At 38.0% G+C, this 21,884-nt stretch overlaps 1 protein-coding gene across 2 annotated transcripts; it reads right to left on the bottom strand.

Annotated features, from left to right (window-relative positions):
- Positions 1-3,969: 3,969 nt before the first annotated feature.
- On the bottom strand, positions 3,970-21,644 carry mphosph8 (M-phase phosphoprotein 8). Of its 2 annotated transcripts, none has more exons than XM_066641123.1 (15): positions 21,576-21,644; positions 20,540-20,798; positions 13,957-14,106; positions 12,766-13,797; positions 12,489-12,579; positions 9,559-10,017; positions 9,121-9,243; positions 8,931-9,019; positions 8,660-8,800; positions 8,475-8,561; positions 7,404-7,558; positions 7,122-7,279; positions 6,245-6,369; positions 6,023-6,106; positions 3,970-5,710 (listed from the first exon to the last, which is right to left on the bottom strand). In XM_066641123.1, the coding sequence occupies exons 2-15, from the start codon at positions 20,639-20,641 to the stop codon at positions 5,669-5,671; spliced, it is 2,838 nt and encodes a 945-aa protein (XP_066497220.1). In that variant the 5' UTR covers positions 20,642-20,798; positions 21,576-21,644; the 3' UTR covers positions 3,970-5,668. The 2 variants fall into 2 exon arrangements, with proteins under 2 accessions (XP_066497220.1, XP_066497221.1); XM_066641124.1 differs by having other exon boundaries at positions 12,766-13,794.
- Positions 21,645-21,884: the final 240 nt, after the last annotated feature.

Below are 21,884 nucleotides of genomic sequence, written 5' to 3'. Positions count from 1 at the left end.
ATCATAGGGGTCAGTTGATATGTCCCCCTATTTATTTATAAATAAAATCATTAAATATAATTTTGTTAACTAAGGTCGAATATGATGGTGATTAACGACTTAGACCTTGTACAATCCAAAACAAATATCTTAAACTCATAATGTACCACTAACCATGAGTTTGAAAAACGCTTCCAAGCAACTGAAAAGAATGGACAGCCGTTGGGAGCTTGAAGATCCGACTCTTTATTGTGAGCCGAGCCAGTTGATAGTACTCACAGAAAAGTGCTGAATAGCGCTCTCCCGCGGTATTACTTCAAGAGAGATGAGAACCAGACCATACTATCTGAGGCGAATTAGGATTTCCCGCAAAGCCCAGTATGCCCAACTCCTGCGCGTGTTCTTTAGACAGTAGTATGCATTTTGAGGGACTGCGGACATTAAACTTTACCACTGTTCCAATTGTAGCTACCACGTGTACAACTCAAATGCAGTCTCCAGTAGTCATGGACATAAACGTACAGCCTGCAGACATTAATGATTTTGGAGAGCTGATATTGATACACTACTCTTTTTTGATAGTACTAGATAAATGCTTCATGAGCAGATTTTGCCCGACAACAGCACGAAAATTGTATTTGAAGGATATGGCTTTTTATGCTTTTGTGTAAAAACGGAACCTCTGTGGCTTAATGGTTAAACCATTACCAGAAATTCAAGCCCCAATACGGTGGTGATATACATCTACTCCATTCAGGATAAACGTCTTCATCTTTACCTTTCAACATCATGCATCTACACAACGCATACATTAACCAGTAACCTTAATGATGTGTCGTTTTATAACAATGCAGAAATTTACGAAATTGATTAATGAATGAACTGGTTCAAAGGACCAATTTAGAAAGAATCGAGTTATCGGTGACGGGATCAGAAAGAACCGAGTCTTTTTGGGCGAGTCTGTCTAAAAGCAGATTCCTTCATTAATACAAGACCATGTGCCATTACTCGAAATTACACACGTGGCTATCCGATTTGCGTGATCTGTCCGATTTAGAATGCGCATGCGCAGACCTTCAGGCATATAAACAGGAGCCTTTTCTCACTGTCTTTTACAGTTTTAAACAACTGGAGAACTGACAACCTGTGTTTATTTACAGCTGAAAATATCCGTGTAGATATGTTGAGGTAGCCTTCTGTTTAAACAAAACATGGCGAATAACGATGTGAGACACATGCCATTCAGCCAAAAATGTCTGTTTCTATTAACAATTATTCTCGAAGAAGAAATTAATAAAATAACAGCTACCAGCAGTGTACACAACCATGATGATCTGCGCATGCAGCCCAAATGTGGTAGCGACACACCCTCGTACAACCACGTGGTAGACCGTAGACCTGTTTAATTTGCCCCAACGCGTGGTCACGAGCTCGAAAATAGGAGAAAAATCTTATTATTAAGATATATTACTATTATATCATTATATATTCTATATTTATCTTTATTAAGATGGATGTGGTTGGAGTCATGCTTTTAAAAATCTTTAGTGATGAACAAAGCCTTGAGGTTAGCGAAGCGATCTTGAGGCCGGAGTTTCGCTGGTTCAATTCCTGGGACCGGCAAGAGAAAATTCACGGCTGAAGTGCCCCTGAGAAAGGCACATAACTCACAAACTGCTCCCCGTGCCATGAGGTGGCTAGCAGCCCTCTGCTCCGGTTGTGTGCATTCACTGCCCCTAGTGTGTGTTTGTGTGTTCACTACCACGGATGGGTCAAATGTAGACCACTAAGTAATATCACTAGGAATCAATAAAGGTGTTTCTTCTTCTTCAACTTGCCATACTTATATATAAGCACAAGGCAGGTAGTTAATGACAGGATGATTAATAAACAGTTTATTATTTTAAAGGTAATTTTACTAACAGCATTATATTTTGTCAAAAAGTATATATACACAGGTGCTGGTCATAAAATTAGAATATCATGAAAAAGTTCATTTATTTCAGTAATTCCATTCAAAAAGTGAAACTTGTATATTATACTCATTCATTACACACAGACTGATATATTTCAAGTGTTTAATTTGATGATTATAACTGACAACTAATGAAAACCCCAAATTCAGTATCTAGTCCTGTTGGCTACACAATCATGGGGAAGACTGCTGACTTGACAGTTGTCCAAAAGACAACCATTAACACCTTACATAATCAAGGCAAGACACAAAAGGTCATTGCTAAAGAGGCTGTTCATGCAGCTCTGTGTCCAAGCACATTAATAGAGAGGCGAAATGAAGGAAAAGATGTGGTAGAAAAAAAGTGTACAAGCAACAGAGATAATCACACCCTGGAGAGGATTGTGAAACAAAAACCCCTTCAAAAATGTGGGGGAGATTCACAAAGACTGGACTGCGGCTGGAGTCAGTGCTTCAAGAACCACCACGCACAGATGTTTGTAAGACATGGGTTTCAGCTGTCGCATTCCTTGTGTCAAGCCACTCTTGAACAAGAGACAGCATCAGAAGCGTCTCACTTCCAAAAAGGACTGGACTGCTGCTGAGTGGTCCAAAGTTATGTTGTCTGATGAAAGTAAATTTAGCATTTTCTTTGGAAATCAGGGACCCAGAGTCTGGAGGAAGAGAGGAGAGGCACAGAGTCCACGTTGCTTGAGTTCCAGTGTAAAGTTTCCACAGTCAGTGATGGTTTGGGGTGCCATGTCATCTGCTGGTGTTGGTCCACTGTGTTTTCTGAGGTCAACGCAGCCGTCTACCAGAACATTTTAGAGCAATTCATGCTTCTGGCTGCTGACCAACTTTATGGAGATGCAGATTTTATTTTCCAACAGGACTTGGCACCTGCACACAGTGCCAAATCTACCAGTACTTGGTTTAAGGACCATGGTATTCCTGTTCTTAATTGGCCAGCAAACTCGCCTGACCTTAACCCCATAGAAAATCTATGGGGTATTGTGAAGAGGAAGATGCAGTAGGCCAGACCCAACAATGCAGAAGAGCTGAAGGCCACTATCAGAGCAACCTGGGCTCTCATAACACCTGAGCAGTGCCACACTGAATGACTCCATGCCACACTGCTTTGCTGCAGTAATTCAGGCAAAAGGAGCCCCAACTAAGTATTGAGTGCTGTACATGCTCATAATTTTCAGTTGGCCAGAATTTCTAAAAATCCTTTTTTTTTGTATTGGTCTTAATAATATTCCAAATTTCTGACATACTGAATTTGGAGTTCATTAGTTGTCAGTTATAATCATCAAATTAAACGAAATTAACACTTGAAATATCAATGTATGTGTAATGAATAGTATGTTTCACTTTTTGGATTGACTTACTGAAAGAAATGAATTTAATCATAAGGCACTCAGCTGCAGGGAAGAGCAATTGCTTTTCTTTTTGTTGGTTAAATTGCTTCTACGCACATCAAAAAAAACATGAATTTTATACACTATCCATTCTCTGCTCTTTGTAGCACTTAGGAGTTCTATAATTGGACAGTAGCCCCTCTGTAGTAGTGTATATTTTTTGTTTGCCCCCTATTCCCCTGTTCTTCATTGAGCAGTACCACAACAATAGGGTAGGTATAATTTGGAAGGTGGATTATTGTCAGTTGTGATGAGAATGGTTGGTAGTCAAACATGTCTCTGGGATACAAAGAAAAGATGAATATATTTAATACAAGGTGTGGCATTGATCCAGTGATCACATCTTAGTACATGCATAGTACAGCTGTTGTCGTTCTAGAGTTTGCTGAGTAGTACTGCAGTAAAAGCTAAGTCCTATGACCAGTTCCGTATTTTTTAAAATGAAACAGGCTTTCTCAGTTTTATTTGCTTATTTATGAAGTTACAGTCCTTCCCACATTGTGCTCAGTGATTCCAACTAGTCTTAGGACCCACCACTACCCTGATATGGATAAGCAGAGAATGAATGAAGTTACCTTCCATAATGAATCAATATTCAAACATATCACTACAGTTATTTCATTTGTAATAACCTTGGTATATTTAATTCATTTATTGACACAAATCTAACCACACCATTTAATAAACAATTTCATGACTACTTACAGAAAGGTTAGAGTTGTTCAACTCTAAAACTCAGTGTGCTTAGGCACTTAAGTCTTATTTGTCAAGTATTTAAATGACATATTGGGCCTGAAATGTGTATTAGCAAAGATTCTAATCTGCTTTCTCTCCAGCACTCCATTAGTATATCATTTCAAAACCTCTTGCTTTTGCCTGTTGGGCATTCTGGTTGCAAATTTGTTGCTAAAAGGTTAAGTCTCATAATAATATATATGTATAAAAAAGTAAAATCAGCATTACTCATGTAATCACGGAAAATTAATTAATCCATATAAAACAATGTGATTTTATTTTTATGTTCCTAATAAATTAAACAAGATATTTTAATTGTTGAGGAAATATATGTACAGTTTATTTAAAGGAAGCCAATCTATATGCATTCTCTCACTTTTACACTTTATCACACACAGGCTACATGGTAAAGAAAGAAGAGAAAAAAAAACCTACAATGGAATTAAGGTTCTGTATGGAACAGCTTGGGAGGGTTGGCACTACAAACTTAGTGATGCATACTGTTTCCAGATCGATCCCTGGTATAGTAGCTTGACCTCAGTTGTGATTTCAAGTCTAATATTAAACTGATGGTTGGCTGTGAATGAGAAGGGGAAAAGAAGCAAAGTTATGATTTATCTTTTTGACCAAAATACCTGAACTGATGGAGAAATTACTCTCAATGTTTGCTAGGCCTAGTTGAAGGCATTGACCAATGCATTAAGAAAAACGTATGATGAAAGGGGAAAGAAATAAGCCAAAGGCCTTTTTTGTCATTTTGTCAAAACTACTGCATTATTTTTCCCCTCCTCTGAGCAGATATTAGCCCTTACAATTAATAACCCAAACATGTACACTTCACCCATAATGTTAAACAAATCCAGGATTCATAAGTACAGTAATATCCTACACAAACAAGCTGAGCAAGATTTAGTTTTGACATTAAGTTCAGTGTAAAATAGACAGATTCAGAAATGGCAATCAATAAGCAGGACCAAAGAATCAGCTGTGTTGTTTAAAAGGGCTTAGGGTCATGTAAAATCCTGGTCCCACAAGTATAAATCAACAGGGGATGTAAATTAGTCTCTCTCATCCTTTCGCACACAGACCTGCTCTCATTCTCTCGTACATACACACAGCACATTATGTAAGTGCATGATGATAAGCACCAATAACAAATAAAGTACTACAGGTCAATCTGGAGTGATAAATTATTCTATTTAAAAAGAAGAGAAGGCTTTACAAACAACATTTACAAAATGATCCTTGGATCAATTTTCAGTATCCACTCCTCAAACACATTTTGACTACATCTCAGGAGCTATCCAAAATATTTTGGACAACAACAAATGTTCTTAAATTAGTAAAAAAACAAAAAAAACAAAACAAAACAAAAAATCATCTGACACTTTTGCTGAACCTGAACACTCCAAGGTTTGCAAGGAAAACTGGGTAGTGTTTTTGGGTGTTCATTCTCAGACTATTAAAACTGAGGACACTCGACATATACTGTGTCTTCAGCCAGGCATGCCTTGTGACACAGACAGTACAAGTTTGACAAATGACCCTCTCAGTTGTTAGAATGGCTGAGTTTTGGGCATCATTGTTGCTGGACTCTATATGCACAGATCAGAAGTTTAACCTGTGGAGATAAAAGAGGAAGGGGGAAAAACAGTCTCTGATTAAATGGAGGAGGAAGGGAAAAAAATACAAAACAAAAAACAACAACAACAACAACAAATTGCAGTAGGTATTTGCAGTAAAGTATTTAGTAAAATGTAGGCCTGACCCTACAATGCTAATCTGTTAAATCAAGGGTTATAATATTTACTAGTATTAAAATCCAGGATCTGAAACTGGATATAAGGATTGAGTTTGAAGGCCTTGTCCTTTTGTGCAAGTGTGCACCTGCGTTATGTGTGATAGGCATATCTGTACCAACTCACTGCCTCACCTTTGCTGTGGGTGACTCAGCCAGACGAATGAAGAGCTTGTTGGCTCCTGGAACAGGGCTGAAGGAATAAATGAAGTGGCTATCCTGTTAAGAAAAGAAGAGAGATGGGACTCAAGTAGTTCAAAGACTTTAATTTTTTTTTCTTTTTTCAGTACAAAAAAAAAGCACAAAACAGAGACAACAACATTTTAATGAACAGATAAAAAAAATTGTGGGTCTTACAAGGAAGATAGGCAGCTGGAACTTGTCATTAAGGATGACAGCATGGACACTACAAGGTCCACACAGTCTGGCTGTGATCTCACTCATGAAGTTAGCATGGAAGATGAAAAGCAGGACACCAGATCCTGGAACATAAAACAGAAATATATATATATAAAAACACATTTTCAGGTAAAATAAGCAGACACAATATGTACACACCCAAAACCCTCAATGCCTGCTAAAAAGTCAAATAATTAAATAATTATATTTTCACACGATGGGGAGGGGGAAAAAAAAAAATTATATATATATATATATATATATATATATATATATATATATATAAAATAAGGTCAACAAGTCGATATATTCCAATCATTTCTATTCATCCATTCATTGTGAAATTTTCACACACTAAAGAGCAGTTGCTGTGTTCAAATGTCGTAAACATAAAACCTGATGAATTGAAGATGCAGGTTTTTCATTTATCATTGGACAGCGACAATATTTAAAACACACTACAAACAGTATTTTATCAACCATCGACAACATGATGCAACTGACCAGGTAACTGTCACCGCGTTACTTTAAAATCATTGTAAATCACTCAAAATAAGTTAATTTGTTAAATATCCATCTATACATATTGTCTGAACTGGGTATGTCATTTAAAAGGTATGTAATTTAAAAATTATGCAACTAATCTTTGAATGTTAACTTATATTCACTGTATTTACATTTGAATTGTAGGGTGGTGAGTAATGGATGCAAAACCAAATAAAATGATCTCAATACAGAGTTCATGTTCAGTTGTTGGTGCAAAATTTCCACTAGTTGTCCTACTTTTTCTAAATGTATTGCAGTTTCTTTGAGCTTTTATCAATTGGACTCTTACCCTCTACAGGTGTGTGTGGTGGAGGCTTGTAATTGAATTCCAGTGAGAAGTCTGGTCCTTCACAAAGACGATGGCAGGCCAGAGGAAACACCGGTTCCAACACGGCTAACCGTGACTCAAAATACGCTCTGATCGTCTCCTCTGCTACTGTGGATAACCTGTGAATCCCCCCAACCCCCCGATAATGTTAATTAAGAGTTGTCAGGTTTTGGACAGTATAGGTGTGAAACTTGCATTTAAAATGTTTATGTTGTTGTGTCAGGTAGTTTCATAAGCACTCACGTCTGAATATGGTCTTTGATGAGGTCATATACCATGAGGTTGTTGCTGAGCTTAGCAAAATGCAGGGCTGTGTTCTTGTGCTTAGAAAGGATGTTGCAGTCAGCTCCATACTCCAGCAGGAGGCGAACTACATCTGCATTGCCCCTTTTGCATGCCTTATACAGAAATAGGTTAATGGCAGTGCTAAGTATATCCAGTCAACTCTGATGCCCCCACCCCACCCCAATTAAGGAGTTGTTTTATAGTGTTATGTAATTATGAAATATAACAGCCTTAATATTGGAAAATTCATTTCTAAACTGTCAAAAACATTTTAATTGTAGTGAGTTTCATTTCTGAAGTGCTCCTTGCATTCAAATCTGCTATAAACACAGATGACAGAGTGGTGTACTGAATTCTGATGGTACGGCAAATATAGGTAGCATCAGCAGAAATATAGGGACAAATTTCCTCTTCCAGGTTAAACACTTGACAATGACCTTCTACTCAATCTTGACAAAAGAAGAATGACAAAAGAAATACAACTTTTTTCTTTTTCTCCAATTTCAGAACTCTTTCTTAAATGGAATAATGTGTGATCCATCATGGGATCATGGGTATAAACACCTCCACCAAAGAATACCCTGATTAACTTGTGTTTATAGTTGAAATGGGTCCAATCCGATTCTACTTTAGGTCTGACATAATTCACTCATCAGATATTGGACAGACAGGGCTGATCCCCTTACCAGTCAATATCCTAGCCCACAGATTGCGCGGAACAATGTACGTGCCATAACATCATCAATGCAGATTCCATTCCACATCTTACAATAAAACCTGCTGCAACTTCAGTCAGTAACTGAGTGAGCAAATAACATTACATGTTGATTTGACTACAATGTTTTGTGTTTTGTGTGTCCAATGTGTTAAAGCAAGCATGCAGAAGCACTTGAAGTCCCGGTATAAATGGTCATCCAGTAAATACAGAGCACTGACCAGAAAGCAGGGTAATGTGCGGGCTAGGTGCTAATCTCTTTATCTGTATAGTATTGGTAGTTGTATATCTGAATTAGATGAAAACATGCTTACCTTCATAAGGGCTGTCTCCCCACCCAGTGTTTGAGCATTCAAGCATGACCCTGCCTCAAGGAGAATGGCCACTGTGGTCAGAAAATTCTGAATAAGGAGAGTAAAGCAAATCAGATTATCTTTTTATATTATCTTAACTCTGAAAAACATGACCAGACATTCCCTGTAAGGTGTAAGGTAATTACCTTCTCAGCAGCGTGCATGAGTGCTGTTGTGCCGTTTTTCTGCCGTCCATTTACCTTCACTCCTTTCTTAATCAGCAGCCGGAGGATGTCATCCTGTCCACTTGCAGCAGCCAGCATAGACAAGGACATCCCACTAGAATCCTGCAGGAGGCATAAAAGCATATAAATGTTGATGTGACATAGCTTAAACCTTAGGGGTGGTAAAATTAAGCTTGCTTTACATAAAGCAACACAATGTTCAGGCAGCCTGACTAGGTAGGCTATATAATACCTCCTGATCCAGATTGTAGTCCTCTTTGGAACCGAGTGCACGTTTCACAGCCATATAGTTCCCATTTTTTACAGCTTCTCGCAATTCACCTGAATGTGACCCAAAAAACACACACAGGTTAAGCCTACAGTCCATACTCTCATTATCATCACTGTATCGTAAAGCATAAGGTTAGTTGTCTAAAACTCACCGGGAGTTAATGCTAGAGGAGAGAGAATTTCATCCTCTCCATTCAAGTGTTTTTGGAAGTCTTCCAGTGTCATCCAGTCCAGCTTCAGCTCCACCCCGAGGTTGAGAGATGGAGGCCCCCTGTCTGTTAGACACATCAACATAGTGACTAAAATTAAGACAACACAACAGTAACATTTGTTAACAGTGTTATGGAGGAAGAGAGGAAAAGAGAAAAAGAAAGAATAATAATAATAAAAATGACTAAATAATAAATATTACCCAAGGAAACAGACATTTCACTGAAGTTTTAAACGAAAAGTGACTCACATTTCAGGACCTAGTAGTCCACAAAAACCAAGGTTGTGCTATGAACTACATTATTATATATAATAAAAAAAAAAGGACTAACAAATAGCAGGAAAAGGTTATAAGCATCTTTATTGAAGGCAATACAAACCTGTTTTGTCTGAGCGTTCAAGGGGGTCCTGAGAGTCCTGATTGTCATCGCAGGCCACAAGCAGGCGTGATTCACTGTCCTCTCGCCTTCTCCTTCTCCTCTCTTTCCACCTCGAGTCCTCTGTTGACTCAGGAGATGCCATAGTCTCCACCACAGCTCTACGGTCCAGACGATCTAATCGTGCCTCCTCGGCCAATCTCTGTCTCTCTCTCTGTGCCTCCTCCATCCTTGCTTTTCTCTCCCTCTGAGCTTCCTCAATCCTTTCTTTTTTCTTTCTCTCCTCTTCCTCAATCCTTTCTTTCCTTCTTCGTTGCTCCTCTTCTTTCTGTTCTCGCTGTATCTCCTCTTTTGTCTTGCTAGGAGGCTCATCTGACCTGTCATTCTTCTCCAACTCCAGTGTGGCCTTTTCCTGTTTTTCCTCTGCCTCCATAGGAGCAGGACTCTGACCAGCTTTAGAGCCTGGAAATTATCAAACAATTAAAACAATTTAACATGGGGGGACAAAAAAAAAAATCACTTTTATACAAACCTCATTTTGAGAAGTTGGTACATTTTGTAACGTAATAAAAACATAAATGCATGACTTTTAAAATTCTCTTAAAGCCATATTTAACTGACAATTGTGTAGAGAAAGGATTTCCCCATGTTTCCACTGAACTATTTAAGAGTATTAAGTTAGAAATCAATAATTATAATAATAAGCATGATAAGAATTATAAGAATAGAACCTTCACGTGACACTGTTCTGAAGCATTATACGATAAGTGAGCAAATTACCAGTTATAAGTTATAAAAAGGGCAAAATGTTCAAGTCCATGTAAGCAGAAAAATTGTTGCTTATCACCTATGCCAAAATTTAATTCCATATAAATAAATAAAATAACACACAAGGGTCTGCCACTGCATCAAGAAATGCACCCTGAAACTCTAAGCAAGTAGAAATCCCAACATTAACACCCTTCTCTGTCCCAAGCTCATCTCAAGGGTTCCAAAAGACAACAGATAAATGGCCATTGGTCAATGGAGGCCCTGTTATTGCTTGTTCTCATGAGAAATTAATATTGCTTTCAGGTACTAAGGATAAAAAACATCAATAATATTTTCAGCAATATATGCAAAATACATCAAGGTATGGGGAAAGGTACATCAGTGACTGCAGCACTAATGCTGACAATATATTGCTTCAGTATCGTCATGGCAATATTTGTCACATTGCAGTGTTACATGGAGCCTTATTATCAAATCCTGTGGAAATGAGTGCTTTAGAAACCATGATTAAAAAAAAAAAAAAAAATCAATCAATCAATGGGCATAACCCAGTGTGCATCCCACAAGCTATAAAACTGCTGAGGAAACCGGAGCACCCGGAGGAAACCCACGCGGACACAGGGAGAACACAGCAACTCCTCACAGACAGTCACCCAGAGCGGGAATCGAACCCACGACCTCCAGGTCCCTGGAGCTCTGTGACTGCGACACTACCTGCTGCGCCACCGTGCCGCCACTGATTAAATTTACACACAGAATTAGCCAAACATCACTTCCCCAAACATCAATTTCACTTAATAAAACAAACTGTAATACAAATAGGCAGCACAGTGGTGCAGCAGGTAGTGTCGCTGTCACACAGCTCCAGGGACCTGGAGTTTGTGGGTTCAAGTCCTGCTCCGGGTGACTGTATGTGAGGAGTTGTGTGTGTTCTCCCAGTGTCTGCATGGGTTTTCTCCCACAGTGCAAAAACACCCGTTGGTAGGTGGATGGGTGACTCAAGTGTCCATAGGTGTGAGTGTGTGAGTGAATGTCACCCTATAAAGGACTGGTGTCACCTCCAGGGTGTATTCCTGCCTTGTACCCAGTGATTCCAGGTAGGCTCTGGACCCACTGCGACCCTGAACTGGATAAGCGCTCACAGACAATGAATAAATGAATGAATTAATGTAATACAAATATATTTATTGTAGGTTATGGGCAATCTGATAGTGTACATGGGTTGTACACTACTTTTTGCAGTGCAGTGTGGGATTGTTTGAGTGAACCGAAAATTGTCCACTATGTTTTCGGACACTACTACAAAAAGGCAGAACCAAAGTCAGAGGAATAATTTTCTGATTGGTGATCACTTCCATGTGTCACTGCCATAAATTTGAGACACCCTCAATTTTTTTTGCTTAAATTGCCTACTTCATATTTCTTATGGTTTTGTTAACCCATTGTTAGATTCTTGTCTATATGAAGAGTCTGGTGCCTTTTGCCAAAATTACCTGGTATTGCAGGAAGAAAAAAAAAAAAATTCTGACTAACTCGCAAGAAGACCAATCACAAGTCTGGTTTTTTGGCATGACATGCCAAAGGAGGTAGTTTCTGATTAACAACGAACCAGTACCAAATGATACACAGAAGAGTGTATATGTGAAAGTACAAAAATCAACTTTGAATGCAATTGGAAGCGAGGCCAGTTTAACGTACTGAAGTTATCAGGCTCTCCATGGATGTCCTTTCATTGCTTGTGGTGTGCACGCGCATGTTCCGACATCAGAGCCAACATATCATTCATCTGTTTTTTTTTAAATGAAATATAGAATTTGCATCTGTTCTACAGCCTGAACAGAAACGACAACTAGAAGTTGGGGAGTGAAATAAGGTGATATAAGGTGAAGGTGGGGAGTGTTTTGAAGCAATACAGTGCTAAACATTCACGACCAGGAGGCAGGTCATATCTGCCCATTATCATTTATTTTACTCCAGTTTTGGATACATTGAGCTTGCTGCTAGTTGTGACATTTTTAATAATTGCTGTACATATAATCACAGAAAAATTAAATTCAATGCGAGATTATTCCAGTACTGTGCAGTTTAGCAAAAACGCTACTGAGTAATACCTGAAGGCATACATTACTATGAAGTACCAATATAATACATGTCATTCTCACCCTCCTTGGCTTTTTCAGTCTTATCAAACTCAGGCTTCTGCACTGGAGACTCTTTTGTCAACTTTGCCCTTTTCTCAGTCTTCCCTGAATTCTGGGGAGGGGGAAAAAAGTGCAAATTTCAAAATTATGAAACATTTGCTTCTTTTTAATTGTAAGTTATAGGATCAGATTTTATTTATATAAATATAAATGTATGTAATTTCTATAAATTTTAATAAATATGTACATTTATATTTATATACATTTCTATAAAATGTTTCCATGCAGCAGAGTGTACCTTTGGTGTTGTGTGAACTGCTGTTTTCCTGGGCACACGATCCTTGGCTTCACAGGTCAGCAAAAACTTTTCAAACAGATTATTGGGTGTTCCACCCTTCTCCCCAGCTTCTTCCTTGGGCTCATCTTCTCTAGACTTGTTGGAAGGAGCTGAAGACAAAGTAGAGGAAATTACAGAATCCTTTTGAGGAGGAATATTTGATACTTGACTTTTGCCTTTACTTTTTGTCTTTGCTGTGGCCACAGTGTCCCCTGAGTCAGGGTCATCCTCGCTGCGAGATGACTTGCTGCTGCCCTTACTGCTAGTCAGATTCTTCAGCTTGTTTAAGCCACTTTCCTTCAGAGGAAGAGTTGGGCTCTCTGTTTTCTTAGGTTTCTTGTCCTGAATGACATCTCTAAATCCTTGCAACTTAAGTTCTGATTTGCCCTTCTTCTGTTTTGCTTTGGAATTATCACCTAGAGAGGACCTTTCTGTTGATTTGGAAATTGTGTTTCTTGTTGCAGAGCTGTTGAGGTGGTCTGTAGCTATTGTATCATCTGTATATGACTCTGATGGTACATCGCTCTTGTCTGCCTCATCCTCTGAGGACTCAATTTCTTTTTTTGATTTAATCTTTTTTTTCTTCCCTTCTTCAACACTTTCCTTTTTTTGTTTCCCACAATCTTTAATCTTGCTGTCTTTCTTGTGTTTCTTGGCTGCAGCTGGACCATCCTCATCATCATCATCCTCATCGTCATCAGTTACAATGGTTCTCTTCTTAACATCAGCTGCTTTTTCTTTTTTTGGAGGTGATGGTGACGGAACCATATCATCATCATCATCATCATCTTCAGACTCAGGAGCAGGCAGTGGTTTATCCTCCTTCCATTTCTTCTCCCTTTTTTTCTTCTCTTTTACTGACTTCTCCTCCTCAGACTCCTCTGCATGTTTCTTCTTTTTCTTCTTCTTCTTAACAGGTGATTCTTTAGACTGGTCTTTATCACTGTCACTTTCAGAGTTTGCATCAAATAAGTCACTCTTCATAGGCAACTTCTGGGAATTAAAAACAACTATAATTAACAAAACACTAACCCTAGTCATACAAAGTATATTCTGTCTAAACTTATTTATTCTTAAACCCCCAAGCTCTAGATTAATCATGCAGTGATTTGCTATGCTTGGGCTGAATGTGAAAACATTGAGAGGTCTTACCATGCTGGAGTCTTTCTTATTTTTTTTTTCAGCCAGGGCCCTCTCATAGGCTAAAAGCACTTCACTACAGTCCTCCAAGTGAGCCTTGGGCTCCCAGGTGTCATCATCTGAGGTATAGTTTTTCCACCGCACACGGTACAGCACCTCTCCCTAAAAAAACATTAAAGACAACATTTTACTAATACACTTGCATTTTTTTTAAAGGTCATCAATGTTACTAAAATAGAGTATTAGATGAGTACTAAACAGTGCAGCATTAATACGATTTGATCTGTCTGTATTAGTGGAATTAATATTTGATAAATTCTTTTAAAGATGCACAGGTAAATGTAGCTGATGCCTGCTATTCACCATGTTGCTAAGTAACAATAACCAATGGCTCTGCCTGTGTTTCTTGGCAGCATGTCACAGACTCCAAACCAATGATTGGCATTCATCTGAATCAGATGGGACAGACTTTCTTCCCAATCCATCACACCCATTTTTCCTTGTTTTGCTTATGACTAGCCCTGTCTTTCACAGAATAACAAACACAACATAAGTTTGTCCTTCAGTATCAAAAGCTAAGCCCGAGCATCTAACAACAACTAAAACCAACAGAAGCTTACAGATCCTTGCTTTCTAATTCAGTGCCTGCATATGTAAATATTTTCACAAATATAAATAAGAGCCAGCAAACTTCTGTGTTTTGTAAGCATGGCAAGTACAATATTAAGCCTGCGTTCATATACATATGAAGCTGTATGCTAGAGTGCAACAACAGTAATATGTTAGGTGTCCTTATACATAAGGAGTGATTTATCTGGCTTGCTGACCTAACCTGCTGTCCTTTTATTTATCTCTCAACACAGTAAAGTTTTGACATACAGCTTACAGGAGAGTAGGCAGTTCAGTTTCAAAATCTAAACTGTGGTAGATGACCAGAATTATTCAAAATTCCATGCTCTGTTCCACCTGAAAAATGGTTCTGTAATATACATTATATTCAAGTGTATTTCCTCACCTTAAATTGTGAAGACATCCTCAGATTCTTTACAACTTAAACAGTGCTCTGTAAAAATCTCAATTTTGTCTTTTTTCATCAAATGCATTTCCAGGAAGGAAAAAAAGTTTCTAAAGTTATGATTACTGATAATATGGAATATCATATAATATATTATTAACATTTTCAAAGAAACAGCTTCTTTGAATATTTATAGAAATTTCTGACTCTTATCACTACTCTGCTGCTTCCTAACAGCTTGGAGATATAGTAATCAATGTACAAATATAAACAATCCATATTTACATTGAACAGACTTGAACATTTAGAGGGGGGATGCCCGTCTTACATCCGGGTCTCCCTGTTTATACCTGCTGCACTTGCAATTCTGCATTGTGCCCTAAGTGAACAAAATGGCCAGTGTTAGAAAGCTACAGAATTAGGAAAAATAATAATATTGTATAACGAATTTTGTTGCCAACTCTTTTATATATATATATATATATATATATATATATATATATATATATATATATATATATATATATATATATATATTGTACGTTTATCAAATAGATGTCAGTGTCTTAATCTCACATTTTTCAGCTTTATATTAGGCAAATAGAAAAACAAGGTTGGGCATAGTTCATTTTTCATTTAGGTCAATTTGGATTTAAACATCCTTTAACGGAGTGTTCAAACATTAAAATGACACAAAGATTGCTAGATTACTGAAGTGGTAACAGCTGTAAATGACAACTGATATATTCTCATTTCAGTGTTTGCCACACAGCATGGAACCATGATGTTAACATTCAAAAATCTGTAAGCTGCTACAGCTGAGCTGATATGGAAGTACACATATTTTAACCTAAAGGGTAAACTGAATGTGTTCAGTGTGGAGTTGGTCTGTTACACACACCTTCTGCAGAAGACATTCTGTTTAAATTGCATAGTTTTAAAAGTTACAATGAAGAGTTATAAAATATTTAAAACATGCATATGGACACAGGTAGGATGCAAGGACATTAGTGTAGGAGGTCAAAGAACAAGCTTGACTGAAGAAAAACAAAGCCTACTTAAATTACAGACAGACCTGGAGATAGTGTTGGAATGTTGGAATTACCTGAAGTAACTCAAACTAAGTGTCATTTTGTATTTTTAAAAATGTATGGATTTTTTTATTTTTTTTTTAAAGCGTTTTCATTTTATTTCACCGAAATTATGCAATAATTGTTTTTAATATTGTGTATTTACATATTCTCAGATTTTAAAAAAATTATATATATATATATATTTTTTTTTTTAAATCTGAGAATATGTAAAGACACAATAATAAATATATTATATATATATATAAATTATAAAAATAATCATTAGCCATATACCTACAACATTTGACAGTGATGAATGCACTTTTAAGATGCCAGATATCAATTCTCACTTAACACTAGTACACTAACGTACAAGTTATCATATGTGAACATTTATGTTTTTATACTTTTATTCTTTAGTATACTTTTAGGTTTGTCTAACAATTTAAAAACCTAACTAACTGAAAAGATTTGCTGTGATAAATTGTGATTAATTGCACAGACCCTTCTTAAGACTGAAGCTTTTAATAATGGATATTTAAATATAAATCCACATAATAATAATCAAGTTTATATTAGTAGTGTCTAGCGATTAAAAAAAAAATAATCACAGCAGGCTTGGGAGACGTAATAGGGTACTGGTGATACATGGCTTTTTGAAATGGCAATCACTTAGCAGATGTGCCGTGTCTTTGTATACATGAACCTGGTGGAGGTGGTATGCTGGACGTCATGATACACTAACAACTTTTCAGTTTTTTAAAGCTATCCATTCTGACTAAATGCTCTGGTATTTTTCATCTGTAATAATTATATTTTTGATAATAATTATTGGATTGTTAAAACAAGGAAGAAAACAGGCTACAACGAAGCAAATTTTTCATTTCCACTGCCTTTTACAGGAGTACGAGGTATTAGAGGGTGGTCTGCAAATTAGAAAAATATCACTGAAAGGTTGCGAATTACTTGATACTCACATTTATACATTTTATCCAATATGTATTTTTTCAAATAAATAGTAAACACAAGAGCCAAAGCTAACGATCAAAATCTAATACAGGGAGCAAATTTTTGTATAAGAGGCATGTTTGTATGTTGTTTACTCTTATTTTAAACACTAAATTTAACCAGCAAATGTGCAAAACAGGGCTGACCTTGCTGTCATTGTTAACACATGCAAAATATTAAGTGAAGCCTATGTTCAGCTGTGTACCCATAAGAATAAGTCATGTGAACAAACAGACGGTTTTATTTAATCATTAATTTGTTCTTCGTGAAGAACAAATTCTTATTAAATGTAGATCTGAAAGAGGGAGGGGAAGAGAAAAAAAAACCCTCACAACAACTTTGGCCTAATGGAACGCCAGCAAAGATTTGATGAAGAAATAAAACTGTTCCCCTCCAGCTGACGAATAAACAGAAGAAGCATGCAAAATCAAAACAGGGGTCACCCCTCTTGCGGGGTCTCACCACACAGTGTGGTGTGAAGTGTGTGGCTGGTGTAGTGAGTAGTATAGAAGCGTATTGCACCATGGCACACGTCTGGGGTACAGATCACTTACATAGGCTGCAATAAGATGCTCACTTGACTTAATAGATTAAAGGCCCTGTAATTCTTGCATGGGCTACTTCGTAAAACAAGAAAATTAAAATGCTAGTACTTTGCATTTTTTTGGGGGGGGGGGGGGGGGGCATAAATGTGTGATATGCATGACAAAAAAGGGAGAGGAAACTTTTTTACCTTACTAGTGTAATTTTGAATTAGTGAATTCCTTAATGTGCTAAGTAAAATTTTATGGGAGAGCTAAAATTTTACCGAGCACAAATTGACCGTATTTCAAAAGCGGCAGCAGTTCATTTAGTAGCACAGCTGTGGTCAAACTACTCTATTGTCATTGTACCTTATCTGCCATCGCACATGCTTTAAAGCACAAGTGTTAGTGTAACAGGATTCAGCTGAGGTAAAGACCACATATGATAAGAAAGGTGGAGCGTTTATCTTCAACAAATGCTTTTTCCTCTTTTATACTCCTCTTCCCGCTTACTGACACTACCATTTACTCTCAAGCATTTGATCTACTCCAACTGCAATCTGCACCCTTTCCTGTAGTTCAGTCTGCCATACTATTTCCTTTTCCCTGTTCCTCTTACTCCTTCAACTTTGATATAGCACCTGTGTGTAGATATGCTTGTGATAGGCATTGGTAGAATCAGTTCAGTGAATAGAACACCTATGACAGTCTCAGGCAACAGCTCCGTTATGATTTAGGGTGCCTACCCACTAGAAGCTAATGAAGTGTCAGAAAAGCATTCATCAATTTCAGTTAGGTCTCCGACTCGGCACTGAGGGACTACAAACGTGGCTGTATGCAGTTAACGACGTTCTGTCAAGTGTCAAAAATGATTATACAATTTCAACATTTGTTGCAACAGACTCTGATGTGGAGGCACATCAACCAATAGAAACAAGGGTGGCCAGCACAGACAGACGACAGATGAAAATCCAAAACGGAGGAAAGGATAAACGGGCCAGTGTACTCTTTCCCAGTTTTGGAATTGGGTTTTTTTTTGTCTAGCGTATGGGCACCCTTAGCCTGTACTCTTTTACTGGAAATCTCAGTAATGGAGTCAGACCACAACAATCAGAACATAGTGCACAATGCAGCTATACTTTATAATAGTGTTAATGTGGCCTGACTGAACCAGTATATGCAAAAACCTGCTTCCAGAGGAGCACAGACTCACAAAGCAAGCAGGATGCATTTTACCACTGCTGTAGTGACAGAGCACTTAAGGTCTGCAAAATGATGTCATCAAACTGTAATGCAATAGCCTTCAGTTCACCTCACAGGGACACCTACACGAAGATATTTCATAAAGCTCAACAGGAAAATAAAATATTGACAAGTGCCAGATCTTAACAGTTCTACTCTTCTACAACGCTAAGCGTAACAACACACATGTACATATGAAAACAGGATTTTATGTCTTAGAGCAAATATGAGCTTCTAAATACTATACTGGTTCATCCCAAAGTACTCAAGAAAATTTACTTGCCGACTTGGAAATTTTTATTTTTTGGCATGAGTCCACATGGTCTAAATGGATTTTACCTGCTGTTACAGCTTATATGCAAGCTTGCTCATATGAGCGCTTTTGTCTCATCAGTAATGCAGACTACTGCTACACCTGTTTTGCATGCTTGTCACTGCTTTTTCCTAAGGATAACTCAAATAGATCAGAACTGAAAACAAAGGCAGGACATTATGGAAAAAAAAAAGATGGATTACAGCACTGTGCAATACCAGAGGACACCCTTTATTAACAATTATAGGTCATAGTCTCAATAACTACAAATAATGTCAAAGCTTTATTCTCAAACATGCTTTCAATTCAATTTTTAAAAATCTGCATGAACAAAAAACATTAATGGCTATTTGATAGCTTTGACCTTTTCTGACCCAGTGTTGTGTTGCCTTCTCGCAGTTGAAAGGACAAGCAGAGACAGATGAGGATCCCCCCATTTCTGAAGTAAGAAATCTTTAACTTCTTCCTCAAAGATGACAGCTTTGTGACAAGTGACAGTCCTGTTGGCCCATCTGAGTCCCATTTTCTCCCATTTCTATTTTTTAATAATTTCTTAAATTCCAGATTTGGAAACGCACTTTTCCTGCCTTTACACTGTCGTTTTCACGCTGATAATCTCACATCTAATCTTCTCAGAAATATCAAATGAAAAAGTAATAACTGAGTTTTTGACTGGAAATTATACAAATGAAGGACAGTATCTATTCTCTACACAGTATGAAAACAATCTATCTATACATGACACTGACGATAAATGTTGCAAATATTTCCCTTAAAAGAAACACCAGTTATCAGCAAAAGTCCTCCGACTTTTAGGACTCTGGTACAGAATGAACTGGTCAATTCATGTCAATAATTCTGACACAGCAGGGATACTGTCTTGCACTTGGTTTAGGTCAATGTTTAGCTAATTTTAAACAGTACTATAAATGTGATAGAAGCACAGATGTTACACTGCACGTTTAACCCGTGTACGAAACAGCGACACGACTGGCTCCATAACAACAGCGCTAACCCCTCAGCCCTGGCAGGCTAACGAGGGAAAGTTAGCCAACAGCATTCCCCTGCTCTCGAGAAATAGCCAAGAATTCCGTGCATGGAATAAAGCGGGCTTTTTGGTTAATCATCCATATTTCCACAGGTTGGGTGGTGAAAAACATTACGGACAGCTTGTCCACTTCTGATTTCGAAGCGGCTACATGGCTAATATTAGCTTAGCTAACAAAATGGCATCCTAGCTTGAGTGTGATAGTGATAGCAAACTAGCTACGGAGCTGAAGTTTGCTTCTTCTTTCCGTTCCACCTTAAATTGTGCAGGAGTTACACATGGAACTGCTGGTGCGTTTAAGGTGGAACTGAAAATTCAAAGAAAGTAGCCAAGTTCAGACTCGTCCACTCCCGATATGATAAGCTCACTCACATCCTCCACTCTCATGTCAATGATCCTCTCAACCTCGTACACGTCCTCCTCCTCGTCCTGCTCACTGTCCCCCGGCTCCGCTCTCTCCGTGTCCGCAGACATTTCCACAGTCTTGGTGCAGCCTGTAACGTCTCCCTATAATCTGACAGTATCTAGCATTTCACAGCCTTTCCCGTGCGAGCTCTGCAGCGCTGTTGTGCCGAGCAGTGTTGAGTACTATGTTCGGTTTAAGGTGGAGGAGCTCTGGGCGGGCGGGTCACTGTGGGAGGAGACACGTGTTAGCGCCTCCACACATCAACCACAGCTTACACAGGGAAAGAAATCTATGAGTGAATATATTTAAGAGTCCACGAAGTTGCCCCTCCGTCCTCTCATGTGTAATGTTTTTTTCCATGTGAACTCCTTTACACATTATGTTACTGTGCAGTCAGCTTTGGTTGCTGAAGTATCTTCCGGGGACTGGTTGCTCAAATAATCCAGCTGGATTTCCTATTGGATTCATGCTTTAAACAAATCTTCATTCTAGAACTAATTTAAAGTTAAACATCTGCTCATATTTAAACACTTTTCATTATTCTTGTAAAGGTGGGTTGTATATATTGGCCTTGTATATTTGGAGCTAACAAACAGAAATATAATATTTAAAAAACGCCTAATTGTTTCTCCCAGATAAACGTTATTTTATTGTCATTGCACCGCCTGCAAACGAAATGTGTCCACTGCATTTAACCCATCAGTGGCGATGGAAAAAACACAATCTTGTAAAAATTGTGGGGACATTAGATTCTATTCATTTTGTGGAGACTGCTATTTACTTTTACAAAAGTACTACTGGTTTAATCCTAATACTAAACGCAACATTAAAACGCGTTTCATCTTAAAATGTACGCTTAACTTTTACAATGTAGGGATCAGCTGGTGGTCTCCGCAAGGAAGACAAGTCCCCACATTGTGAGCACATAAACACGTGCTTTACTCAAGTGAAATTCAGCAGTTGATTGAGCCGTACATATAGGTTACAAATCTGTGCAAATACCTGCAGTTTGCTGACTACACAAAGAGAACCAGGTTTCTACTGACATTTCCGAAACCAGCACCTTCTGTTTCTATAAAAAAGAAAAAATAGATCAAAACGTCTGGGGATTAAATCAGTCTAAAAGTGATGATAAACGCTGTTACTGGCGCGCCCTCATGCGGCGGCCATCGGAGTCCGCCAAGGCGCTGGAATGAAATGACAGTTTTTCATTTGTTACGGCCTCTCTCTCTCTCTCTCTCTCTCTCTCTCTCTCTCTCTCTCTCTCTCTCTCTCTCTTTTATTGATGTTTTGGTTTAGTTTCAGCCATTT

Source organism: Hoplias malabaricus, chromosome 12 (genome assembly GCF_029633855.1).
Source record: "Hoplias malabaricus isolate fHopMal1 chromosome 12, fHopMal1.hap1, whole genome shotgun sequence".
Lineage (NCBI taxonomy): Eukaryota > Metazoa > Chordata > Actinopteri > Characiformes > Erythrinidae > Hoplias > Hoplias malabaricus.
This window is presented reverse-complemented; position numbering and strand designations above follow the sequence as displayed.